Source organism: Sebastes fasciatus, chromosome 10 (assembly GCF_043250625.1).
Source record: "Sebastes fasciatus isolate fSebFas1 chromosome 10, fSebFas1.pri, whole genome shotgun sequence".
Classification (NCBI taxonomy): domain Eukaryota; kingdom Metazoa; phylum Chordata; class Actinopteri; order Perciformes; family Sebastidae; genus Sebastes; species Sebastes fasciatus.
In genome coordinates this window covers 4,583,125-4,605,851 of record NC_133804.1, presented here as the reverse complement: position 1 = coordinate 4,605,851, position 22,727 = coordinate 4,583,125, and the positions used below count along the sequence as shown (strand labels likewise).

The window sequence follows — 22,727 nt, the reverse complement described above, 5'->3', positions numbered from 1 at the left end:
TCTTTGCTAAACACAACATTGAAATTGAGGAAGATGTTGTTCAAGAGATAAGTAATATTGTGTTTTAAACAAATCCAATACTTATTACTAGATCTGAAAAAGGTACATTATCAACTGATTATAGGAGAAATACGTATTTCAAGGAGCATTTCTCCATCATTGAGCCAACTGAGTTTTTGTATGACAAGGCTTAAAAAAAAAACTTTGTTTATGTTTCTGTGAATCAGGTAATTGAGCTTTTACTGAATAGAGCAGAGTTTCTGGAAAAGCTTGTTTTCAATGCAGAGACTACACCAGGCCATTACAAGTCTTTTCAAGATGGTTACTATTTTAATCAAAATCAACTTTTTCAGGAACAAGAGCTGCAAATTGCATTAGGGTTATATGTAGATGATTTGGAATTGTGTAACCCATTAGGCACTTCAAGGACAACTCATAAGATTACTGCAGTTTATTGGGTGATTCTTAATCTGCCTTCAAAGTTCCGTTCCAGTTTACATTCAATTCATCTAGCTCTCCTTGGAAAGACTTCTGATGTTAAGCAGTTTGGCTATGAGAAATTTCTCAGTCCACTAGTTAAGGATATAAAGTCACTGGAAGAAGCAGGGGTGTTTGTTCAAGCTCTTGATAACTATGTTAAAGGTACAGTATTTTGTGTCTGTGCTGATAATTTAGGAGCTCATGGACTTGCAGGCTTCCAGGAGAGTTTCAGTGTAAACAAGTTCTGTCGATTTTGTTTGACTAGTCGAGGTGAAATAGCAACCACTGCAATTTCAGATTTCAAGCTACGATCCAGAGAACAGCACAATGCATTTCTGGTGCAACTTAATGAGGAAAATGTTCCACATGTAAATGGTGTGAAAAGGGAATGTGTACTAAGTAAGCGTCTATCATATTTTCACCCTGTCACTGGTTTTCCTCCAGACATATTGCACGACTTTTTTGAAGGTGTTATTCCTGTAGAACTGTCTTTGTGTCTAAAGAAGTTGATTTCAAAAGGGTTTATTACTTTGGACAGACTGAATAGCAGAATAACTTCATTTCCTTACAAATACTCAGACAGGGTGAATAAACCAAAGGCGATTTCTAAAGCAAATTTTGAAAAGGCCACTATAGGTGGCAATGGCCATGAAAATTGGACCCTGTTACGATTTCTCCCTCTTTTAATTGAAAAGAGCATACCGGATCAAGAACCTGCATGGGAGATATTGATGGACCTCAAAGAAATTGTTGAGATTGTTGTCTCACCTGTTTTTTCAGAGGAAATATTGAACTACTTGGAGATCAAGTTGTCTGATCACAAAAGGCTGCTCACAGACACTTTTCCTGATTTTAGGTTGCGCCCAAAGCACCACTTTGCAGAACATTATCCTTACCTCATACGCTGCTTTGGTCCATTAGTGGAATTATGGACAATGAGGTTTGAGTCAAAACACACTTTTTTCAAGAAGACTGTGCATGATGTTCAGAACTTTAAAAATGTGCTGCTCACGCTGTCCACAAAACACCAGCAGATGATGGCATGCCAATTTGATAACCAAAGTCTTTTCAAGCCAGTGTTACATGTGGAGAAAGTAACTGACATCAAAATACCTTCTTTGGATGCTGTCCTGCGCACAGTGATGGAGAGAAAGTATCCACATGTTGAAGCTGTGTCCCTTTCTAAAGACATTTATTTGCATGGAACCCGCTATGCAGTGGGTATGATTATATCAGCTGGACACCGCAGTGGACTGCCAGAATTCTACAAAATTGTGACAATAGTAGTTAACCCTGAAAAAGTGGCCTTTGTTGGCAAAAAGCTCACATCTTGGTACCTGGAACATTTTAGGTCTTTCGAGCTTGTGGAGAACATCTATGCAGACACTGAGATTTTCGATCCTGAGGCTCTCAACAACCATCATCCATTGACTGCATACACAGTGGGAGGGAAGATACTGGTGACCCCAAAAGTGTGCCTGCTACATTGAAGGGACGCAGAATGGTGAGTATACTGATTACTCTTCATAGAAAAAACTGTCGCTTTCACTCTCTCTTCCATTCAGACAGGATGATAAAATGTAATGCTCTTCCAAAGTTGTCCAACCATGATCTGAGTTTTGATGTGATGTCTCACTACTAGCCTTAACATTTTATAATTTTTACATTATGTGATGACACTCCCATCACAGGGAGGAGCAAGTTTACTCAAAAGTTTATTTGTTTTTGGGGTGATAAGATGGGACATGAGCTCTTGTGTGGTCACCCCAAAAAACGTTCATCTTGCCAATTTTTTTGCCGGTCACATTTACACACGTGCCATCGTTGCATGATAGTTTTACATCTGCACTCAGCGGCACAGACCGTAATGTCACAGCAACACACACATCGTTGTCATTGTTGAAGTTCTTCAGCGTGAGTGAAGAACATAAAGCTCAACTGTCACAACTGCACAATAACCCCTAGAGGAAAAACCTTAAAACATTTGGAACAACTAACTTAATCAGACACTTATTACATAATAGATAATTAAAATTACTAACGCCACGATTTTTTAAAATCAAAGCAAATATTTAAAGAAATTATTAAATATTAAATTTAGATTTTGAATTGTGTTTTTTATGAAAATAACACCAATAGATTACAATAACCAAGTAAAAGGATAACATTTAGAATATTTTTACGGTTTACACTGACTTTTGGGACGGTTGAAATAATGTTTTGGAACGGTGGTAAAAAAAAGTTAGTAGTTCTTAGAATGATATCAATAATTATAGTTCTTAGAAAGAAAATTGAAATCGGAATCGACAGGTCAGACTCTTAAAATATCGGAATCAGCCAAGAATTGCAATCGGTGCATCTCTAGTAGGTAGCACTGACACAATATAAATCTATAACTGCATTGTTTATTAATTTAATTTGTGGGAAGTTGTCTTGTTTTTCTGCCTTCTGCAATCTGAACCTTCTGTCTTTTATTCTGTTCTCATCTAACACAGGGTTTATTACTGCTGGTGAAAATCTCCCCAACAATGTCTCGTAAATTGGTGCTTCCTCAAGTACCTGAATCAGTTGAAAATTTGCAAAACATTCTTCGGGAAAATCTTCATCTTCAAGGCAGCTTCACATTACAGTTTGAGGACCCAGATTTTAATAACGCTCTCTGTAATTTGATGGATATTCATGAGTTGCCACCTGAACGTGTTATCTTACATATTCTTTGGGATAAGCCACCTGCACTTGCTCTGCAAGACTCAGACTCTGTTGATTCAGGGTCTTCCCTGGACACAGCCAGTTTATCCACCATAGAGTCACCACAGAGTCCCTCCGCTTTTATCAAGAACTATCTGCGAAGTATATCGGAGTGGCCTTCACCTTTTCCCATTCCAGCCTTTTCCTATGATGTGGAATTGAAGTTACGCAAAGGCAATGAGGCATATGAAAAGACCAAGAAAGGTATCAGCATAACCAGAGACATGAAGAGGGACATTTTGGATAAGATTGCTCAGGCAGTTTTTGAAGTGAAAGCCTATCCTGATCAAGACCAGATTGAGTCTGTTGCTTCTGCTCTCGTCAGTAGGCACCCCTGCCTTCGAGAACCGGACAGTAGAACGGGGTATGTTGGATGGAAAATGAGCATAAAGTACAAACTTGGTAATTAGAGGTCCAAGCTACGTAACACAGGCTGCATTGAGGTCAGCATTGACCGGAGAAGAAGCAATGAAGATGATGGTGCAGGTCCTTCTTTGAAGAGAGCAAAGCGAGGGGAGATTAACTATGTTCCAGCTGGAATCTTTAAAGCTCTGGTGTAATATTCTCTTGAGAAAGCATGATGACACATACAATGTATGGATCTGAGTGTTGGGAGTTTGTGTAGAGGGTTATAACTCACATATATCTCCATTTTCCTGTACAGTCCATAGTTGAGAAGGAGGTTGTGTGTCATGCGAATCCTGTGGGGTTTCATGGGATGGCCCTGTCCATAGTAGTAGTTCCCCACATCACCTTGGAAAAACAAAATTATCCATAGTTTAGTTTAACATTACAAAATTTGCTTGAAAACCTATTTTCGTGATGCATTTTGCTCTCCTTTGTGGCGACAACTTCATGCCAAACCATTTAAAAATGTGCCATTTATCTGCAAATGTTGTATACCTTTAAGTAGGGCTAAGGACAGTTTGACAAGTTTGTGAAACAGGATGAACCAGTCAATCCAATCCACCAAGCCGTTTTAGTTGCAATGTTTCGCCTGTTATTCACACAATCTTAAACTGCACATTAAACTGTGGACACTATTATGTGGACATTATCTGTCCTGCAGACCGTCCTCCCTTGTCCACCCGCCTGACCACCCACATACCCATACTGATGACTCGCTGGAGGAGGAAAGACTATCTCTGGTTGAGGAGTTAAGGAAGAGGAATAAGAATGTTGCACTCATGAAGCAACAGATGGAGGTTACATTCTCCCTGAGGCGCAAGGAGATTGTGGAGCTAGTGCCTATGGTGTCAGAGGTTCAGGAGCGGTGGCCTGCGCTGTTTTACGAGGCAGAGGTAAGCAGCTGAGCAAAGAATATATTATGTTGTGTTTCAGATTTAGTCTTTGCAAAATAAGAATCTGAAGTTGTTTACCTCCGTTAACCCTCATCCTACCAACTGGGGTACCGGCAGACCCCAAAGGTATACTTTTTGTCATATCTCACAGGTGTTTTGTTCTATCATTCCAATTTTTCATCACTTTGTCAATCAATTTGTTCCTTATGACTTCATGTCATTGTTTTCTGTTTTAATTAGTGCTTTTTAAAAATACCAATGTATTGGGGTCCTGGGGGTCCCACCAAAAGCACCCAATTGCAGCCTATGCAGTTAAAATAGGTCAAATATAATAGATAAATCAAATGTTTGCCATGGGTCCTAATTTAACTAATTTATTATTAGTGTAATTAATGTCATCCTTCAGATGACATTAATTACACTAATAATGTTTTGAGATGGCATAAGTTAACATGGTGCTATGATGGTTGTTTCTTACAGCAGATTTTTCTTGGGGACCCCAGGATGAGGGTTAATAAAATACGTATTTTAACATGAGGATGGTGTTGAAATTGTATTGACTTTGTATTGGACATTTACGTTTGCTGTTCTGTTGTTGTTCAACAGATCAGGGAAGAGTTTCTTCGGCTCACCAACAAGGACCTAATAGACAACTTCAAAGCAGCCATTAATCAGCACACTCCAAGGCTCCTTAAACTCTATTGGGCTAGGCGGACAGCTTTCCCGCCTGAGATGGATCAACTCCTTAACAGACTGGATGAAGAGGTGAATTTTTAGACTTAATAATCTCATTATTCTGGACATTATGGAAATAAATGTATAAAAAGGAATTTTTTTTTTCTTTTTATAAAGCTGCACTAATCAATATTTTTAAATAAACATTGGGTCAAATTTAAGGTGTTGCTCATAGTGACAAACCATCAGAATAACCCCACTGTACACTACCTAAGGGACAGACAAAGATAGCGACAAGGTGGTGAAGAAAGTGGAACATCTAACAGCTAAAAAGCCAGCTATTTATATCAGTTAAAAGGAGTAAATCTTAAGACTTTCATTCAACAGGTATTTGCTGGATGTGGAAGAGGACAGCTGTTTGCCACATAATCAACCTTATAAGGCCATAATATATCAAGTGTGTGATTGTTTCAGTCTGTTGAGTTCTGCATCTAAGTGGGCAAAAATAAATAAATGCAGCTTTAACACAAACTGGGAAGCATGTTTCCATGTTTGTTCTCAGCTTTCTTCATGTTTGTTACATCTTGGTGTAATTTTTCTCCCAACCCTTTGTGTTTCAGACATCTGACATCACAGCACATCGACAGACTGCAGCCTTGAAGGGCCTCCCCTTGTATCTCCATGACAGTCATGAGAAGCTGTTCAGGAACTGTCTGGTTATTAGTAGAAAATGTAAATATTTATTATTATTCTGTTATTAAAAATAGACTCTCTTTGACTTCAACCTTTGCCTCTGCCATTTTGTCCCATTCTAGTCTATCCATCCCAGTATCCTCCTTGTTCTCTTTATCTGTCCCAATGCCCACAGTGTCTTCAAGAGTTGTACTTTGCTTGCTATTAGTTGATTCAATTGGTTTCATGTATATGGGGGTTAAATCTTTGGTTGCGGGGTATGAGATGGAAATGTTTAACCCTAACAGATCCACATAGACCCGTTTTCGTTTTTTCTTTAGGGGGGACAGCAGGCCAGCAGTATATGTAATTAATTAAAATAAATTGTTCCATGCCCACTTATGTCTCATAAGTTGTTGCAGCATCAAACTACATGTGATTATCATAAAGTGGGCATGTCTGTAAAGGGGAGACTCGTGGGTACCTATAGAACCCATTTACATTCACATATCTGGAGGTCAGAGGTCAAAATGACCCCTTCTTCCCTCTCCTAAATGTAGACTAATTTGGAGCATTATTTAGCCTCCTTCCCGCTAACATGACATGGTTGGTGCCATTGGATTCCTTAGGTTGTCTAGTTTCATATGAGACAGTATCTTCACTCTAGCTTTAAAACTGAGCCGCTACAACCTCTCAAAGACAGTAATGTCGGTCGAGATAGCCGGCGATCCCGCTGGTTTCAGAGGGTTAAAATGTCAAACATATAAGTAATTCAAGGTAGGAAATTAGCTTTATACAGTATTTGGAATAATTTGCGTTATAAATTATTCTGAGCCACAGTATTTTAATGCCAAATGTCTTTCAGTTTGATTTACTATTCATGCGTTGGTCATTTTTTGTCTGTCATCACAAGGCCACTGACCCAGAAGAGGAGCAGACGAAGGGCCTCATCGTGGGTATCCTCACTGTGTTGGAGGATGATGACAGTTCAGCTCCTGCAACAGTCATTAATGTTGCTGTTGTTGTAGAAGAAGACATCGTCCTCCAGGATCTCCCTGACCTGCCAACGACTTTTGCTTACCTCTTTGGGCTGATCTACGCTTTAAACCTCCAGTACCCAAAAGAACTGAGGTACACATTCAAAACCATTCAAAAGGTTTTCATGGAACTTGGAACTGATCTCTCTGCAAGAGTCCGATCCCTCAAAAACAAACTTCTTCAGTGAATCCACCGAGTTAGCTGATAATGTTGGGTCTGGGACAGTTTTGAATTGCAGAGGTTCCTGTTGCCCCTTGTAGAATGACTTAAATCTCAGTTGCCTGAGATGGATCCTCCTCTACCTCCTCTGATTTTAAGTTCAATCTCACCACCTCTCCTCTCCCTTTTCCCATTTCTCCATTTCTCTCGCCATCTTCTTTCCTCTCTCAATCGGTCACCTTAACTTGTCTAACTTTCTTACTTAATTTGCATATTCTCCCAATCTCACTCAAATTCTGACCTCTAAAACTCTCCCCTTCTGTCCAGCCAACACGATAACTGTCTCTCTGCAACTCACAAACTTGTATCTACCTCGAACTCCTCTTCTATGTCTCCTTACCTGCCCATCTCTTGCGCTCCGACGTGCCTGAATGCTCTCTTACATTTATCCTGCACCTTATTGGATATTGTTAACCACGTGGCTTATGTTAAGATTGAATAGTGTGTAAATTGATGACACGCACCATTGGGCTGCCTTGTTATTTTATTGTTAAAGTTTTATTAGATTGACAGTTCTGGATCACAATTGTTCTGTTTGGAGTTCCATTTCAACCCATGAGCTACTTCTTGTGGTAACTGAATCTTCTTATGTTTTGTATTTTATCATGGTTTATTACACGGCGTTGTTGAATACTCGATTCTGATTGGTTAATTACGGCGTTCTGCGGTCTGTTATTTCTTTATAGCAGACCGTTGCTATGGGCGCAGCTCTGATGTCAAACTCTGACAGACCGTTTTGTGTCAAATTATTGATTTCTTAAGTAAGTAGCCGTGTAATAAGCGGGATAATGTACAGCTAGCAGGTCATTGTTGTGAAAGAATCCCCTTCAGGGCGATGCCGCTCAACGTTCCTTTTACAACAATGACCGGCTCACTGTACATTATCCCTTACGTAGATGAGTGTACTCTTTTTAGTAGTCTCACTGTCGAAGTGCTGACTTTTCCCTTTAACTTTATCTTACTAAGGTCACAACTGCTACCTCATTGTATTATGGTGTTCAAGATGTGATTCATACTAGTATACAATGTTAAGTGCTTCATGTTAGTTAAGTGCTAAGACTGGGACAGTTATGGGTCTCAGCAGTTACTTGGCCTTGTTCCAAAGGTTTGGATAGGCTGTGTTTTAATTAATTAAAAAAAGAAGTTTTGAAGGTAGATTATTTATTTATAATTTGATGGGTAGTTATTGGTCCTAATTTATATATTTGACTTACCTTAACTGTTGCAGTGCACAATTTGAAGTTACTCTAACCTATTCCACTAAATGAACTCAACTGAAATGAAGTGGGTACTATGTGCAGGTTTAAGTTACTGCAACTAGAGTTAAGTTAACAGAAGTAAGGATTCAAAGTTGTTACAATATGAAATTATAAATTACTGCAACTTGAGTTGAGTTGACGGAAGTAAGGATTCAAAGTTGTTACAATATGAAATTATAAGTTACTGCAACTTGAGTTGAGTTGACGGAAGTAAGGATTCAAAGTTGTTACAATATGAAATTATAAATTACTGCAACTTGAGTTGAGTTGACGGAAATAAGGATTCAAAGTTGTTACAATATGAAATTATAAGTTACTGCAACTTGAGTTGAGTTAACAGAAATGAGAATTGAAAGTTGAGCAAACTCAAAAGCAAAACTTAAAATGTTATGTTTAATTGCCCAACTTAAAACTCTGCTGAAGTTTGTTACCTTACAATTTTGAGTTCTGCTAGCTTTTTTTTTTTTACAGTGTATCCTCTACCACTATTTGGTGTGCAGGAGCAAAACAAGAAGTCAAACACTGAAAAATCCAAGGGCAGGGATGGTTAAGAGGGATTGTGCAAATATCTAAAGTACAAGTGAAAGATGACATCACGAGAGCTATAAAGGATGTCAGTTTGGGTTTTATTGTTTTTGGCACACCTCGAAGTGAGAGTCAAAACAGATAGAATCACTAAATTCAGTTTGTAGTGCCCCAAAGGAAGGATGTGCTCCAATGTCTGTATGTTAAAGATTCTATGAAGCATATACAAAGACGACAATGCGGAGTTGTAGGCTATCGCCTAGTGTACCCTTCAAATTCATGTGGCAGAGACCTGGAGAATTGTTGCTGCGGACTTATGAGGCCGCAATATCACCCAAAACATCATCCGTCCAGTTAACCATATGCTGCAGGAGGCACTAATTTGCTATGGCAACTGTTTTTTTGTTTCTATGTTTATATACTGCTAATTTGCTTTGCAAAATATGTTTTGGAGGTGGTTGGTTGGGCGTAGCCTGCAAAGCAAAAAAGGACACCAGAGATAGATCGGGTCTTTCTTCCTCAATCCTACATGTTAAGAAGTGAATAGCTAGGGAAACCAAATGCAATACATTCACAGTGATACAATTTAAGTATTGACATTAGTACTGGCAGGAAGTAGTCTGCAGGTATGTTCAGTATAACTTTCCTTGTCATGTTGATGCCCAGCAGACATTGTTCCCTACAAAATTAAAAATAGATGCATGTTATGTTAGTTGTTATGCTATGCATGTATCAACTGTCACAGCCTGTATAGCTTTTGTGGCTCAGAGGGTAGAGCAGGTTGTCCACCAATGGAAAGGTCGGCGGTTCGATCCCCTTCGCTCTTCCTGTCACATGTCGAAAGTGTCCTTGAGCGAGACACTTAACCCCAAATTGCTCCCGAAGGCTGAGCCATCGGTGTGTGAATGATTATTTAGATCAGATCCAGATGGGCAGGTTGGCATCTTGCATGGCAGCCTCTGCCATCAGTGTCTGAATGTGTGTTAATGGGTGAACGCTAACATGTCGTGTAAAGCACTTTGAGTGGTCGGAAGACTAAAAAAAGGCGCTATATAAATGCAAGTCCATTTACCAAATTTGTGTTTATCCTCATAATGAATTGCAAGTGCAACCACAAGGTCAACCTTAAGGTTTGAATGTGATAGCCATAGAGCTCCTGAACCCATTCAACTTGCAAGTAAAGTAGAATAAAGAATTCACAAAGACATCTGCTCAACAAGATAAGTTCTCAAGATCAAGTACTCTATAAACTATGCAATGACTATTGTTCATCATTGCATCTCAAAATGACCCATTTGCGTTTTCTGACCTTTTGTCCTATCGGCAACATCCAAGACAAATACGACCGTTACAAAAGTTATTCAAACCATTTTGTGATTTGCCACTACTATGGTTAAAGTCGAGTAAAGACTTTGGCCATGGTTAAAATAAACCAACGTTGACTGTCAGAAACAGAATGCCATAATGTTTTTCTAGATGGACTTGGAGCAACATTCTGTGCCATCATGTACACCCGGGTTTTGCCAGAAACTCTTCTTAGACAATCCTGCAGTGCACAAATTGAATCCAATGCCAATGTTGAGAGCCCATGCAGGAAATAGCATACTATTAATGAAGCAACATATCCTCATACAACGGTTTTGTATGATATCTTGCAAAAAGCTATTCCTGATTTTTTTGTGCGTTTTCCTACGATTGTCCAGCAACACGTGTCAATTTCTGCTCGTTACGTGCATATAGTCTTTTCAAGATAAACTTCCATCATCTCAGGAAAAAAACTTGGCAACAGTAGTACTTAGTTAGGTTTAGGAAAAGAAAGTGGTTTGGGTTAAAATAACTACGCTTGAAATACTTGCATTGCATTCCAATGGAATTGCAACGGAATTGCGTTGCTAGGCGACAGTTTGGGTCCATGTTTACTTCTTGTTAGCTGATGTCATTCACGTACACTGCAACAGGAAATAAACTGGGACACATTTAGAATGTTTACATTTAAAACTGTGTAATGGTCTAAATATTGTATATTTGTGACATCACAAATGGACAGAAATCCAAACGCCTCGTTTCAAACTCACAATATCTGAATACGGGCTGTGTTTATTCTCCGTATATTGAGGGGTTTTATAGTTTAACGGTATTTATAAAGCAGTTTAACAGTATTTATAAAGCACTTAAACCTGATTTATAATACGAAAGACATGAAAATCTCCCTTTTTACAATATGGGACCTTTAAACAAGTGCTGTAATTGCCTAACCCTAACCATATTTTAACCACAGTTTCTTTGTCATAACCACAATCCTTTCCTCATCATAACTATACTGTAGTTGCAATGCAAATGATTTGTTGGTAGTAGACTTTGTGAAATTCTCCAATACCATATTGTCTGGTGGTAGGGGGTTGTGTTGTACTATCCAGACTTTCCACTGCAGTGACATGTAGAGGATTTAGCGATGAACCATGTCTTGTATTGTCTGGGACAACTTTATGATGGGATTTTAATCCCCTGACTACACCACCTTTGGGTCTTGAGTCTTTCCGGTGCCAGTGGCCCCAGGCTAACCTGCCTGCTGATAATGGAGTCGGCAGGATGTTCCTCAATGCTCTGGACTGACTTGTGGGTGATTCAGGGGTCATTATGGGGAAGTGAGAGCTTGACATTTACACAGAGACAAGAAGCTACTCTGTCTCCCCCGGACACTGTGCGCTTTGAACTTAACGCTCCCTTGTCTGTCTCGGTCTGTCTGCATCTCTTTCTATTTCCTCTCTCTCTCTTACACCCCCCTGATACGCTCATTGTTACATCTTTCTCTTCGTCTGGAAAGAGCCGTGCTTTGGACCATGATTAAGGAAAGCACACTGGGGCTTATTTTTTAAAGCAGTGTTTTATAATTAAGGTCAAATTCAAATTTGTTGTGTATGTCTCTGTCTGCCTTTGCTTTGTAGGCAAACACTTCCCTTGACCTAGCATGCCCTTCTATCTCTTACCCTGTTTTATACATGGATCCATCTTATTTTCTACCTCTCCGTCTCTACTTTGTAACCACAACCCCTCTCTCACCTTGCCCCACCTTCCTGCCTCTTCCCTTCATCTGCACCCAGCACATTCCTCCTCATCACAGCCAGTCCTTCTTTAATTTCTTTGTTTCTGTCTTTTCCGTTCACCCAGTCCTCACCCTCAACTTCCAACCCACCCACCCGCCTGTCTCTCTCTCTGCGATCGCAATCCAACGCACCTCCTTAGTCCGTCCCTCTCCCGGGGCCTAATTAATTTACTGAAATCTCAATCAGCCTTACACTCCATTACCATAACCCCGTATCCTGTTTGATACACTCCCATGCTCTCTGCTGGGGGGCATTAGGATGATTAAGCTCGGGATCCGATCCGTCTCTTCTGGCGCGATGGCGTCGTCCCGTTTCCTCTGATATAATGACATAACGATGGCGTTCACGCCCCTCGCTCAGGTCAGAACAAATTGAATCTTGACAGCAAAGTTCTGAGGCTTTCAGAGTTCAATCAGAGAGAACTGTGGGTGGGTGGCGAGTCTCTCAGGGAGGCAATGAACTCATCTGAAGTCAGGAGGGAGAGATAGCAAAGGGGGAGATGGTGTAGAGAGATAAGGAGACAGAGGAACAGAAAAAAATGGAAGAGCAAGTGAAAGAAAGCAGTGAGGGACAGGATGAAGATCATGAGAGATGAAGATCATGAGAGAGAAACAGACAAAGACAGAGAAAGACAGCATGCAGAGATTCTAGGAAACATGCTTCATGGTTTATTCATACACCAAGGAATGCTTTACTACATGCTTTCAACACATATTGTATAATAAGCTGAGGAGAAATTCAGGACAACTGTAGGAAGAGAAAGTAGAAAGGAGAAAAGATGAGATGAGAGGAAAGGAGGTGAAGGACAAGTAGAGGGAAACTTGACAAAACGAGCAGTTTGGGAGAGGAGACGGGAGAGTAGTCAGCCATGCTAGCAACTCAGTGTGGCGCTGCTCTTCAGCACAGCAGTGCTTTCAGTGAATGCTAACATCACAATGCTAACAGGCTCACAATGACAATGTTAAAATGATAACGTTTAGCAGGTTTAATGCTTACCATGGTCTCCATCTTAAGCCTTGTTCCGATTTTTGGTATATCCAGATTGGGTTTTGTAAAGTCTGGGCAGCAAAAAAAATGTTTGCAATATCGGATCCAAACTATATTTGGAGGTGGTTTGAAATGTAATTCCAATCGGATTTCTACACAGCAGCATAACATAATTGTGATTGGCCCCGATACAATTGCTTTTTACAATAAATGAGGTGGCAGCTGGCTGGATGGAGATCGCCAGGGAGCTGAATGTTTCGCTGTTGGCTATATTGTATGTAATTTCCAGTAAATATCACAATATAAAAAAAAAATTCTGTTTAAAATGAATAAACGTAATAGCTTAAGTGGTTACGTCTATCACGATATTTGGGTGTCGATATGTATTGCATAGTGGTTTTGATGCCGAAAATAAAGGGATGCCAAGGGGTGTGACGAAGCGGCGGTATATGACGAGTCGAGAAAAGAATGTGTTGGTCGTAACATTACTCAGACTACAACTATCAAAGCAGCAACTTCCTTCTACTGTACATCTGCATAGACTCAAATTAAGCACTTGTATCACCTTTGGCATCAAAAAATCTATTTCAAAATCATTAAAAAAAATCACGATACACACTGTAGGTGAAATTTTTTTCCCACTCCTACTAATTAGCACTAAACACAAACTACAGCAGAGACTACAGCTGAGTAACGTAGGTTAGTGTAATCACAATATTCAACTCATTCTAAACGAACACTATGAATGAATGAATGAATGAATACTAATTCACGTGAAACACATATTTCTCCATGAATGCATTAAACAAAGTCATACCTAGGCTTACATTTACAAAGGTTTGTTTGTAACTTAGTAATGGATTACAAATAGACTGAGAGTGTCTTCATACAATGTCAAGGCAATCCATCCGATAGATATTGGCATGTTTCAGTTTGAACTGAGTGATGGACCGAACGACCGACTGACTGACATCGCCGTCCCTAAAGCCAAATAATTTGGCAATTTGATTGTAACGTTTGATTCAAGTTAGTTATGACACTTTACCACAGGGGTATCCTGAAAAAAAGTTCCAAGCCAAGACGCCACTTGTGTGTTTTACTTCAGTGTAAAACAGCAACTGAAGAACATTCCATTCAAGGTGTAATTTATCAATAAAATGCAACACAGGAGCAACCACTGCCTTTATTACTCAGCAAGTTTTTGCAGAAATAAGACTTATGGGAGGAAAAAAAAAAGGCATGCAGCATTAGTATAAATCACTGCGCTTCACATTCTGACTGTAAACAAACATTGCACAGTTGGCTTGTATCCCTGATGAGAATTCATCCTCTGAACAAGCTCTTGGTCTGAGTCATTATGCTAGAAAACAAATAACATCAAGTTTATTCCTCTATATTTGAGGCAGTGTGAACAAATGTGCCAACCATCAAAGTAAACCTTACCGTTGAGCTTATGTGCTTCCATCACACATGATGCAATGTGAATTTGTTGTAGGAGGGGGAGCAGCTTTTGATTGGCTCACAGGAAACATTCCCATGATGCCTGATGCCCGCTGGCTATGGTGGAACTTTGGGGGTCAAAGGGGAAATTGCTGCAGGGTTTGAAATAAGTGCTCTAAACTAGCATGGTGTGAACACACTGTCGGCCAGCTGCTCCTCCATCCCTCCAGGCCCATTCCAGTCCGACCCTCCGGCCTGGAACCATAACTGCTGCCACTCCAACGAGAAACTTCAAGGCCTATACACACCGATGGCCTTTTTTTTTATGCAATTAATTTGCACGTCAATATATTTTTTTTTTTCGAACTGTTGTTTTTGTCATGAATACAGAATGTGAATATCATATGGCAAAAGGCAGCATTTCATTTCGGAAAAAGGTTGATTTTTCTGAGCTTTCGCACCTCAAATAAAGGCATCGACCAATAATATTGTGCAGAACGGAGATATTCAAAATGACACAGAGGCTACGTAGTTCGAACCAAGATGGCAAACTTTATTATTAATTTCAAGCCGCGCGGTTCACAGCAACAACAGACCACCATACCAGCAAGATTACTACAGTTTCAATGTCTAGACATCTGTAGAATGTGTCAAAGACAGTGAAGATGCTTTCATTACAAAATAAAAGCGCTCAAGTGTTTTTTCTATGGACAGAATTCCTTCATTTGTTAACACAATGCTTTTATTCTGAAATATGTGTAGACAGTGCTGTGGATCATGCAGTGACTTGGAGAGCTCCATGAATGAATAAAGTACAGGGTTGAAATCAACACTTCCTGCTTTCATTTCAAAATAAAAGCCCTCAAGCATTTTTTTTCTGTGGACAGAATTCCTTCGTTTGTTAACACGAGGCTTTTATTCTGAAATATATGCCGGACAGTATTGTAGAACATGCAGTGACTTGGAGAGCTCCATGAATGAATATAGTACAGGGTTTTAATTGTGGATTATTACTATTATTTATAAATTACCACACATTTCTTAGTGCAAGTGCAGTGGTTGTGGAGAGCTTGTTAGAAGTCATCCAGCGACAACATTTTGTCTGGCAGTAAGGTTGGACATACAGTAGGCGGGAAATGGAAAACACAGAAAGGAGAGAAAAGATTGAAAAATGAATATGAAATTATGACATAACACAATATGCACCGATAAAAATAGACATGATGTCAGAGGGAGAGGATGACATAAAAGAGAAACATGACACCTTGTACAACACTTCTCTCAGCTAAAAATTATAAATAAAAATACCTATTTACATTCACTAATTGCTTGTGTATTAAAGTAATGTGTGACCCTCCCATTGAGCAGATAACAAATGGCTACTTGTAATATTTTACTGAGATCCTCACACAGTCTGCCCTCTGCTTCAGCTCAATGAGAACATGTTAAAAAAGAATCCAACACTGCGGAGCAGAAAAATCTCTCAAAGAGTTGTGTTTCCACCACCTGTTTTGACTGTTCTCTGACTTCTCTTCTCTTTTAAAGATGCAGCAGTGGATTTTTTGGCAGCCGCTACAAAGAGAAAGGGGAGGAGGTGATTACCACAGGAAACTAGAACAAGCGTGGTTACACTTACAAGTGTTACATCATCTGCAGAGAGACGCAGATAAATCAGTGCTGATAAGCCAACAAAAGTCCAGTTTCATACTCTTGATTTGATGCAAGTAATTCAACATGTACCTAGCTAATTACAGATTTTACTAATGGTGGATTATTTCTTATACTGTCTTCCTCCTCTCCTCTCTTGTATAATCTCAAGAAAGAACATTTTTGCAGTGCTGGACAAGATTAATTGACAGGTATACTTACAGAGATACTGTGCAAAAATACCTTACTACTAATATTCATCACCAACAACGTAGACAAAAAAGCTAAATGACAAACCATATGAAGAGAGATATATGCAATTTTTCATCTTCTAGTGGCAAGATATTATGTTGTGAGGGTGTATATAAAGGCCCCCCATACATTTTAGGTCACTGATTATTTGGTATTCAGCCAAATCATCACACAAACCCAAAGGTTTTAACTTGAGTCAGCATGACATGTTCCTTTTAAAGGAACAGTTTTGGGAAATCCGCTCTCTTGCCGAGAGTAAGATGATAAGACTGATATCACTCTCACATCTGCCTGTTAAATATGAAGCTATAACACATCAGATGCATCCAGAAACTACCTTTTCCTTCAGATAAGAGATTATATTACGAAAAACACGTCTTTGTTACCTGATGTGAATGTCTCTCCTATTGAAAAGCAGATCTTTTGTATACTGTGGGAGACATTCTGAAGGGCTCTTGGTATTCGGGAGCTGGGACAGACCGGTGTAGAGATTACGGAAGATATGTGGGAAGACATCTGAAAAATTGATTGTGTCTTAAAGCAGCAGTGGGTAGAATTGGAGGAAACATGATTGAAAAAAGTTATTTTTATAAAAAAAAAAAATTAAATGCATAACATAAATAAATAAATAAAATAGTCAGTACAGTAACAGAATATCAATTCATATTTGATCAGCGCTGCCTAGTTTGATCGGAGTTCACGAGTGATTGACAGCTTGCCACCGTTGAATGAACAGCCAATAGGAACGCTCTCTCTCTGAAATGACCTGTGATTGGTTAAAGTCTCCCGTCACGGGCTAGATTTTCTAAAGCCTGGAAACAGAGCCATGAGGAGGTGCAGAAGTCTAGTTTTCTCTCAGAACACTTCAATTACAAAATTCTGAAAGGTTGTTATGAAATGTTTTGACCAAAGATGTCAAAAATATTCTGCCTACTGAGTCTTTAAATGCAAAATAAAAAGCTTTTGATGATGTATATGTGATGCTGAGGCCCAGCTGTGGTGGTTGTCACTCAAAATGATGTGCAATGTTTGAAAGATGTGCCTGTAGAGAATGATCTTTTTTCTCCTTTGTCTTTATTGTATATGCCGAGCTGAACAGTGTCATGTTTTAAATTGTTTTAATCTTTCTTTCGTCAAATAGAAAACTTTCAACTCAATAAACATAGCATAAAAGACTGGAAACAGGGACAAACAGCGAGCCTGGCTCCGTCCAGTACTTACAATGTATTGTTTGTTTAATCCATACAAAACTGAAGTGTAAAAGTTGTGCTTTTACAGGGAATTACTGTGCCAGGCTGTTTCTTGGCCCTCCGGAGACTTCACACTTTTTTTGTACAGATTAAACAAACGAGGAATAACATTATAATTAGTGAGCTTTTAGAGATGCTGGTGGGCTGATTTTGTGTTTATTTTTAATTGTTGGGCAGTTCCAGGCTTGCTGTTTCTATCCTGCACAATCTGCATCTTTACATATGAGAGTGGTTTTAAATCTTCACATAAAGGTCCCATATCGTGCTCATTTTCAGGTTCATACTTGTATTTTGTGTTTCTTCTAGAACATGTTTACATGCTGTAATGTTAAAAAAAAAACATTATTTTCCTCATACTGTCTGCCTGAATATACCTGTATTCACCCTCTATCTGAAACGCTCCGTTTTAGTGCATTTCAACGGAATTGTGTTGATAGGCATCATTTTGGGTCCATGTTTACTTCATGTCAGCTGATGTTATTAACATCCACTGCAACAGGAAATAAACTGGAACACATTTAGACTGTTTACATTTAAAACTTTGTAATGGTCTAAATATTGTATATTTGTGACATCACAAATGGACAGAAATCCAAACGGCTTGTTTCAAACCCACAATTTCTGAATACGGGCTGTGTGTATTTCTCTGTATATTGAGCGTTTTGATAGTTTAACAGTATTTATAAAGCACTTAAACCTGCTTTATAGTATAAAAGACATGAAAATCTCACTTTTTACAATATGGGACCTTTAAGAATTGATTTATTCTGTGAAGACTGCCTGCTCAGCACTCAGATTCAAACTCAGTTAATGTTGATTCTTACTTTTTTTTTTTTTTACCTTCAGGCCATTTCCTTAGCACTTCATAAACATCCATCTAAAATTACACATGCTCCCCAAACCATGTAATTGGTCATGGATGACTAACAACACAATATGCAGTAAATATATGCAGCAAAGACACATGCCCTAGGCCAGACAGTCACTCCCGCCCACAAAGGGATTGATCTCTTCATTGCCAAATAATTTAATAATATAATGGTTTAATTCAGCTTCTTTTTTTTCAATGTCTACATATTCTGTCAGTGAGTATGTTTACATGCTTACTGTCCCAGCAGGAATTCTTGTCCTGGTTATAATAATACTACGGATGTGATGTGAAACGAGAATATTCATTAGGGCTGTCAAAGTTCAGGCAAATTAATTAACGCCAATGATTTAACGCAACTTGTGATCTTTAGGTTGTAGCAGGCTCAATTTTAAAGAAGATTAGGGTATCATATGAAACTAGAAAAACCTAAGGAATCCTTTGGTGCCAACCATGTCATAGCTAGCTTGTGGTGAAGGAGGCCAAATAACGCTAAATAAATGTTGGAGAGGAAAAACTGTCATGTCCGTTTTCAAAGGGGTCCATTGACCTCTGACCTCAAGATATGTGAATGTAAATGGGTTCTATGGGTACCCACAAGTCTCCCCTTTACAGACATGCCCACTTTATGGTAATCACATGCAGTTGTGGGGCAAGTCATAGTCAAGTCAGCACACTGACACACTGACAGCTGTTGTTGCCTGTTGGGCTGCAGTTTGCCATGTTATGATTTGAGCATATTTTGTATGCTAAATGCAGTACTTGTGAGGGCTTCTCGACAATATTTGTCATTGTTTTGTGTTGATAATTGATTTCCAGTTATACATATATACATAAATTCGCATAAAGCAAGCATATTTGCCCACTCCCATGTTGATAAAAGTATTAAATACTTGACAAATCTCCCTTTAAGGTACATTTTGAACAGACAATAAATGCGCGATTAATCGCAATTAAATATTTTAATCTACTGACAACCCTAATATTCATATACCTTATCGAGGTTACTGCAATGGATGATTTCTGATTACACCAACATTTTTTCTTCTATGACATGGCTTAAAATATCTGTCCTGAAAATTATCTAACCTGTGTTTTTGAACTGCAGCACCTTTAATCTACCACCTTTGTATGACAAAGGTGGTAGATTAAAGGTGGCTGTGTGCATATGATGGGCACAAGCTGTACGGAAAAGAAGCACATTAATAACTTATATTGTTTCCATGTAAGACTAACATGCACACAACTACTTATTTACACAACGTAAAAACGTAGCAACATATTTGGACTATAAAATCATAATTTTACAGATTACTACTTAAAAAAGTTCTAAGGAATTGAACAACTCTTTTGTAGTCTCAGAAATGTGATGAAAGATATCACAGTTATCTAATCCCTTTGTTACAATAATTACTTTATTTTAATGTAATGAGTTACTTCCCAGTGTCGTCAAATTGTACTGTGTAAGCCTAGACACATACATGTGCAATCCTAGGAAATAGACAAGGAGTCAGAAGCTGACCTGGGTGCTCATGGGAGTTATCATTCGAGTTCTGTGGTCTTTTAGATGAATTTTCCTGCAGTTTTTCAGATGGTCGGGGGACTGAGGGAATCCACTGACTGACAGGTTTTATATAAAAACAACCCAGAACTGTGGTTTGGAGCTGTTGCAATCAGTGCGTATGGCAACCGTTAGTTTACTCTGAGCTGTGGATTGATAATTATAGCTGATATTGTTTGGCTACTGCAACAGAATTAAACAATCTTATCTAATCTCAGGCATTTGAATAACACATGGAAAGACACGTCCATGCCCCTCGCTTCAAGCCCTGCACACATGATTGATTTAACTTTTCTGTTCTTGCCCACAGAAATAGACTAAGAAAAAACCTTGGCAGTGTGCTGTGCGCTCATGGGAATTGAGGTTCTGAGTGGAAAGGTTTTGAGCTTAGCTCTGCTACAGAACCTAACCCATGTATACCTCTGAGAAATCAAAAGCGTGCAATATTGTAAGTTAGTTTGGTTTGACAAGAGAAACGTGTAAGCTACAGGGATCCAAGCTGTCTACTGAACAGCAAACGTCAAATTTCTGGTTCAGGAAATGCTGGACCAACGACTGATCTCGTATCCCTTTGTTTTTTTAAGCATCACTGACACTGGTATACTAACAGTCTTACGGCAGTTTGTGAAATAGTCATAACATTTAATCTATTTGATTTGTGTACATTTTCGTGACGTTCAGCCCGACTTTCAGCAACATATTTTTCGTGCATTTTCCTAAGAATGTCCAGCAACACGTGATAATTTCCGCTCCATCCATCCATCTTCAACCGCTTATCCGGGATCGGGTCGCGGGGGCAACAGCTCCAGCAGGGGACCCCAAACTTCCCTTTCCCGGGCCACATTAACCAGCTCTGACTGGGGGATCCCGAGGCGTTCCCAGGCCAGAGTAGAGATATAATCTCTCCACCTAGTCCTGGGTCTTCCCCGTGGTCTCCTCCCAGCTGGTCGTGCCTGGAACACCTCCCAAGGGAGGCGCCCAGGAGGCATCCGTGCTAGATGCCCGAACCACCTCAACTGGCTCCTTTCGACGCAAAGGAGCAAGGACTCTACTCCGAGTCCCTCACGGATGACTGAGCTTCTTACCCTATCTCTAAGGGAGACGCCAGCCACCCTCCTGAGGAAACCCATTTCGTCCGCTTGCACCCGCGACCTCGTTTTTTCGGTCATGACCCAACCCTCATGACCATAGGTGAGAGTAGGAACGAAGATTGACCGGTAGATCGAGAGCTTTGCCTTCCGGCTCAGCTCTCTTTTCGTCACAACGGTGCGGTAAAGCGAATGCAATACCGCCCCTACTGCTCCGATTCTCCGACCAATCTCACGTTCCATCGTCCCCTCACTCGCGAACAAGACCCCGAGATACTTAAACTCCTTCACTTGGGGTAAGGACTCATTCCCTACCCGGAGTAGGCAATCCATCGGTTTCCTGCTGAGAACCATGGCCTCAGATTTAGAGGTGCTGATTCTCATCCCGACTGCGTCACACTCGGCTGCGAACCGATCCAGTGAGTGCTGGAGGTCGCAGACCGATGATGCCAACAGGACCACATCATCTGCAAAAAGCAGCGATGAGATCCTCAGCACACCGATCTGCAAACCCTCCTCCACCCGACTACGCCTCGATATCCTGTCCATGAATATCACGAACAGGATTGGTGACAAAGCGCAGCCCTGGCGGAGGCCAACCCCCACCGGAAACGAGTCCAACTTACTGCCGAGGATCCGAACACAGCTCTCGCTTTGGGCGTACAGGGATTGGATGGCCCTGAGAAGTGCCCCCCTCACCCCATACTCCCGCAGCACCCCCCACAGTATCTCCCGGGGGACCCGGTCATATGCCTTCTCCAAGTCCACAAAACACATGTAGACTGGATGTGCATACTCCCAGGCCCCCTCCAGGATCCTTGCGAGAGTGAAGAGCTGGTCCGTTGTTCCACGGCCAGGACGGAATCCGCATTGTTCCTCTTCGATCTGAGGTTCGACTATCGGCCGAACCCTCCTTTCCAGCACCTTGGAGTAGACTTTACCAGGGAGGCTGAGCAGTGTGATACCCCTGTAATTGGCACACACTCTCTGGTCCCCCTTTTTGAAAAGGGGAACCACCACCCCGGTCTGCCACTCCTTAGGCACTGTCACCGACTTCCACGCGGTGTTGAAGAGACGTGTCATCCAAGACAGCCCCTCCCCACCCAGAGCCTTCAACATTTCTGGGCGGATCTCATCAACCCCCGGGGCTTTGCCACTGTGGAGTTGTTTGACTACCTCAGTGACTTCCACCAGGGTAATTGATGATGGTCCCCCATCAGCTTCCAGCTCTGCCTCTACCATAGAGGGCGTATTGGTCGGATTCAGAAGTTCCTCAAAGTGCTCCTTCCACCGCCCGATTACCTCCTCAGTTGAGGTCAACAGTGTCCCATCCTTACTGTACACAGCTTGGATGGTTCCCCGTTTCCCCCTCCTAAGGTGCCGGATGGTTTTCCAGAAGCACTTTGGTGCCGACCGAAAGTCCTTCTCCATGGCTGCTCCGAACTCCTCCCACACCCGCTGCTTTGCCTCCGTCACGGCAGTGGCTGCTGCTCTTCGGGCCCGTCGGTACCCTGCAACTGCCTCCGGAGACCTCCGAGATAACATATCCCGGAAGGCCTCCTTCTTCAGTCGGACGGCTTCCCTGACCACCGGTGTCCACCACGGTGTTCGAG

The 22,727-nt window shown here is 40.6% G+C and overlaps 1 protein-coding gene across 2 annotated transcripts; it reads left to right on the top strand.

The window, feature by feature from the left end:
- The first annotated feature begins 3,347 nt into the window (after window positions 1–3,347).
- On the top strand, window positions 3,348–8,284 carry LOC141774935 (uncharacterized). Of its 2 annotated transcripts, none has more exons than XM_074647757.1 (4): window positions 3,348–3,432; window positions 5,136–5,294; window positions 5,825–5,920; window positions 6,790–8,284. In XM_074647757.1, the coding sequence occupies exons 1-4, from the start codon at window positions 3,406–3,408 to the stop codon at window positions 7,099–7,101; spliced, it is 594 nt and encodes a 197-aa protein (XP_074503858.1). In that variant the 5' UTR covers window positions 3,348–3,405; the 3' UTR covers window positions 7,102–8,284. The 2 variants fall into 2 exon arrangements, with proteins under 2 accessions (XP_074503858.1, XP_074503857.1); XM_074647756.1 differs by lacking the exon at window positions 3,348–3,432 and adding an exon at window positions 4,328–4,529.
- The last annotated feature ends 14,443 nt before the right edge of the window (window positions 8,285–22,727 follow it).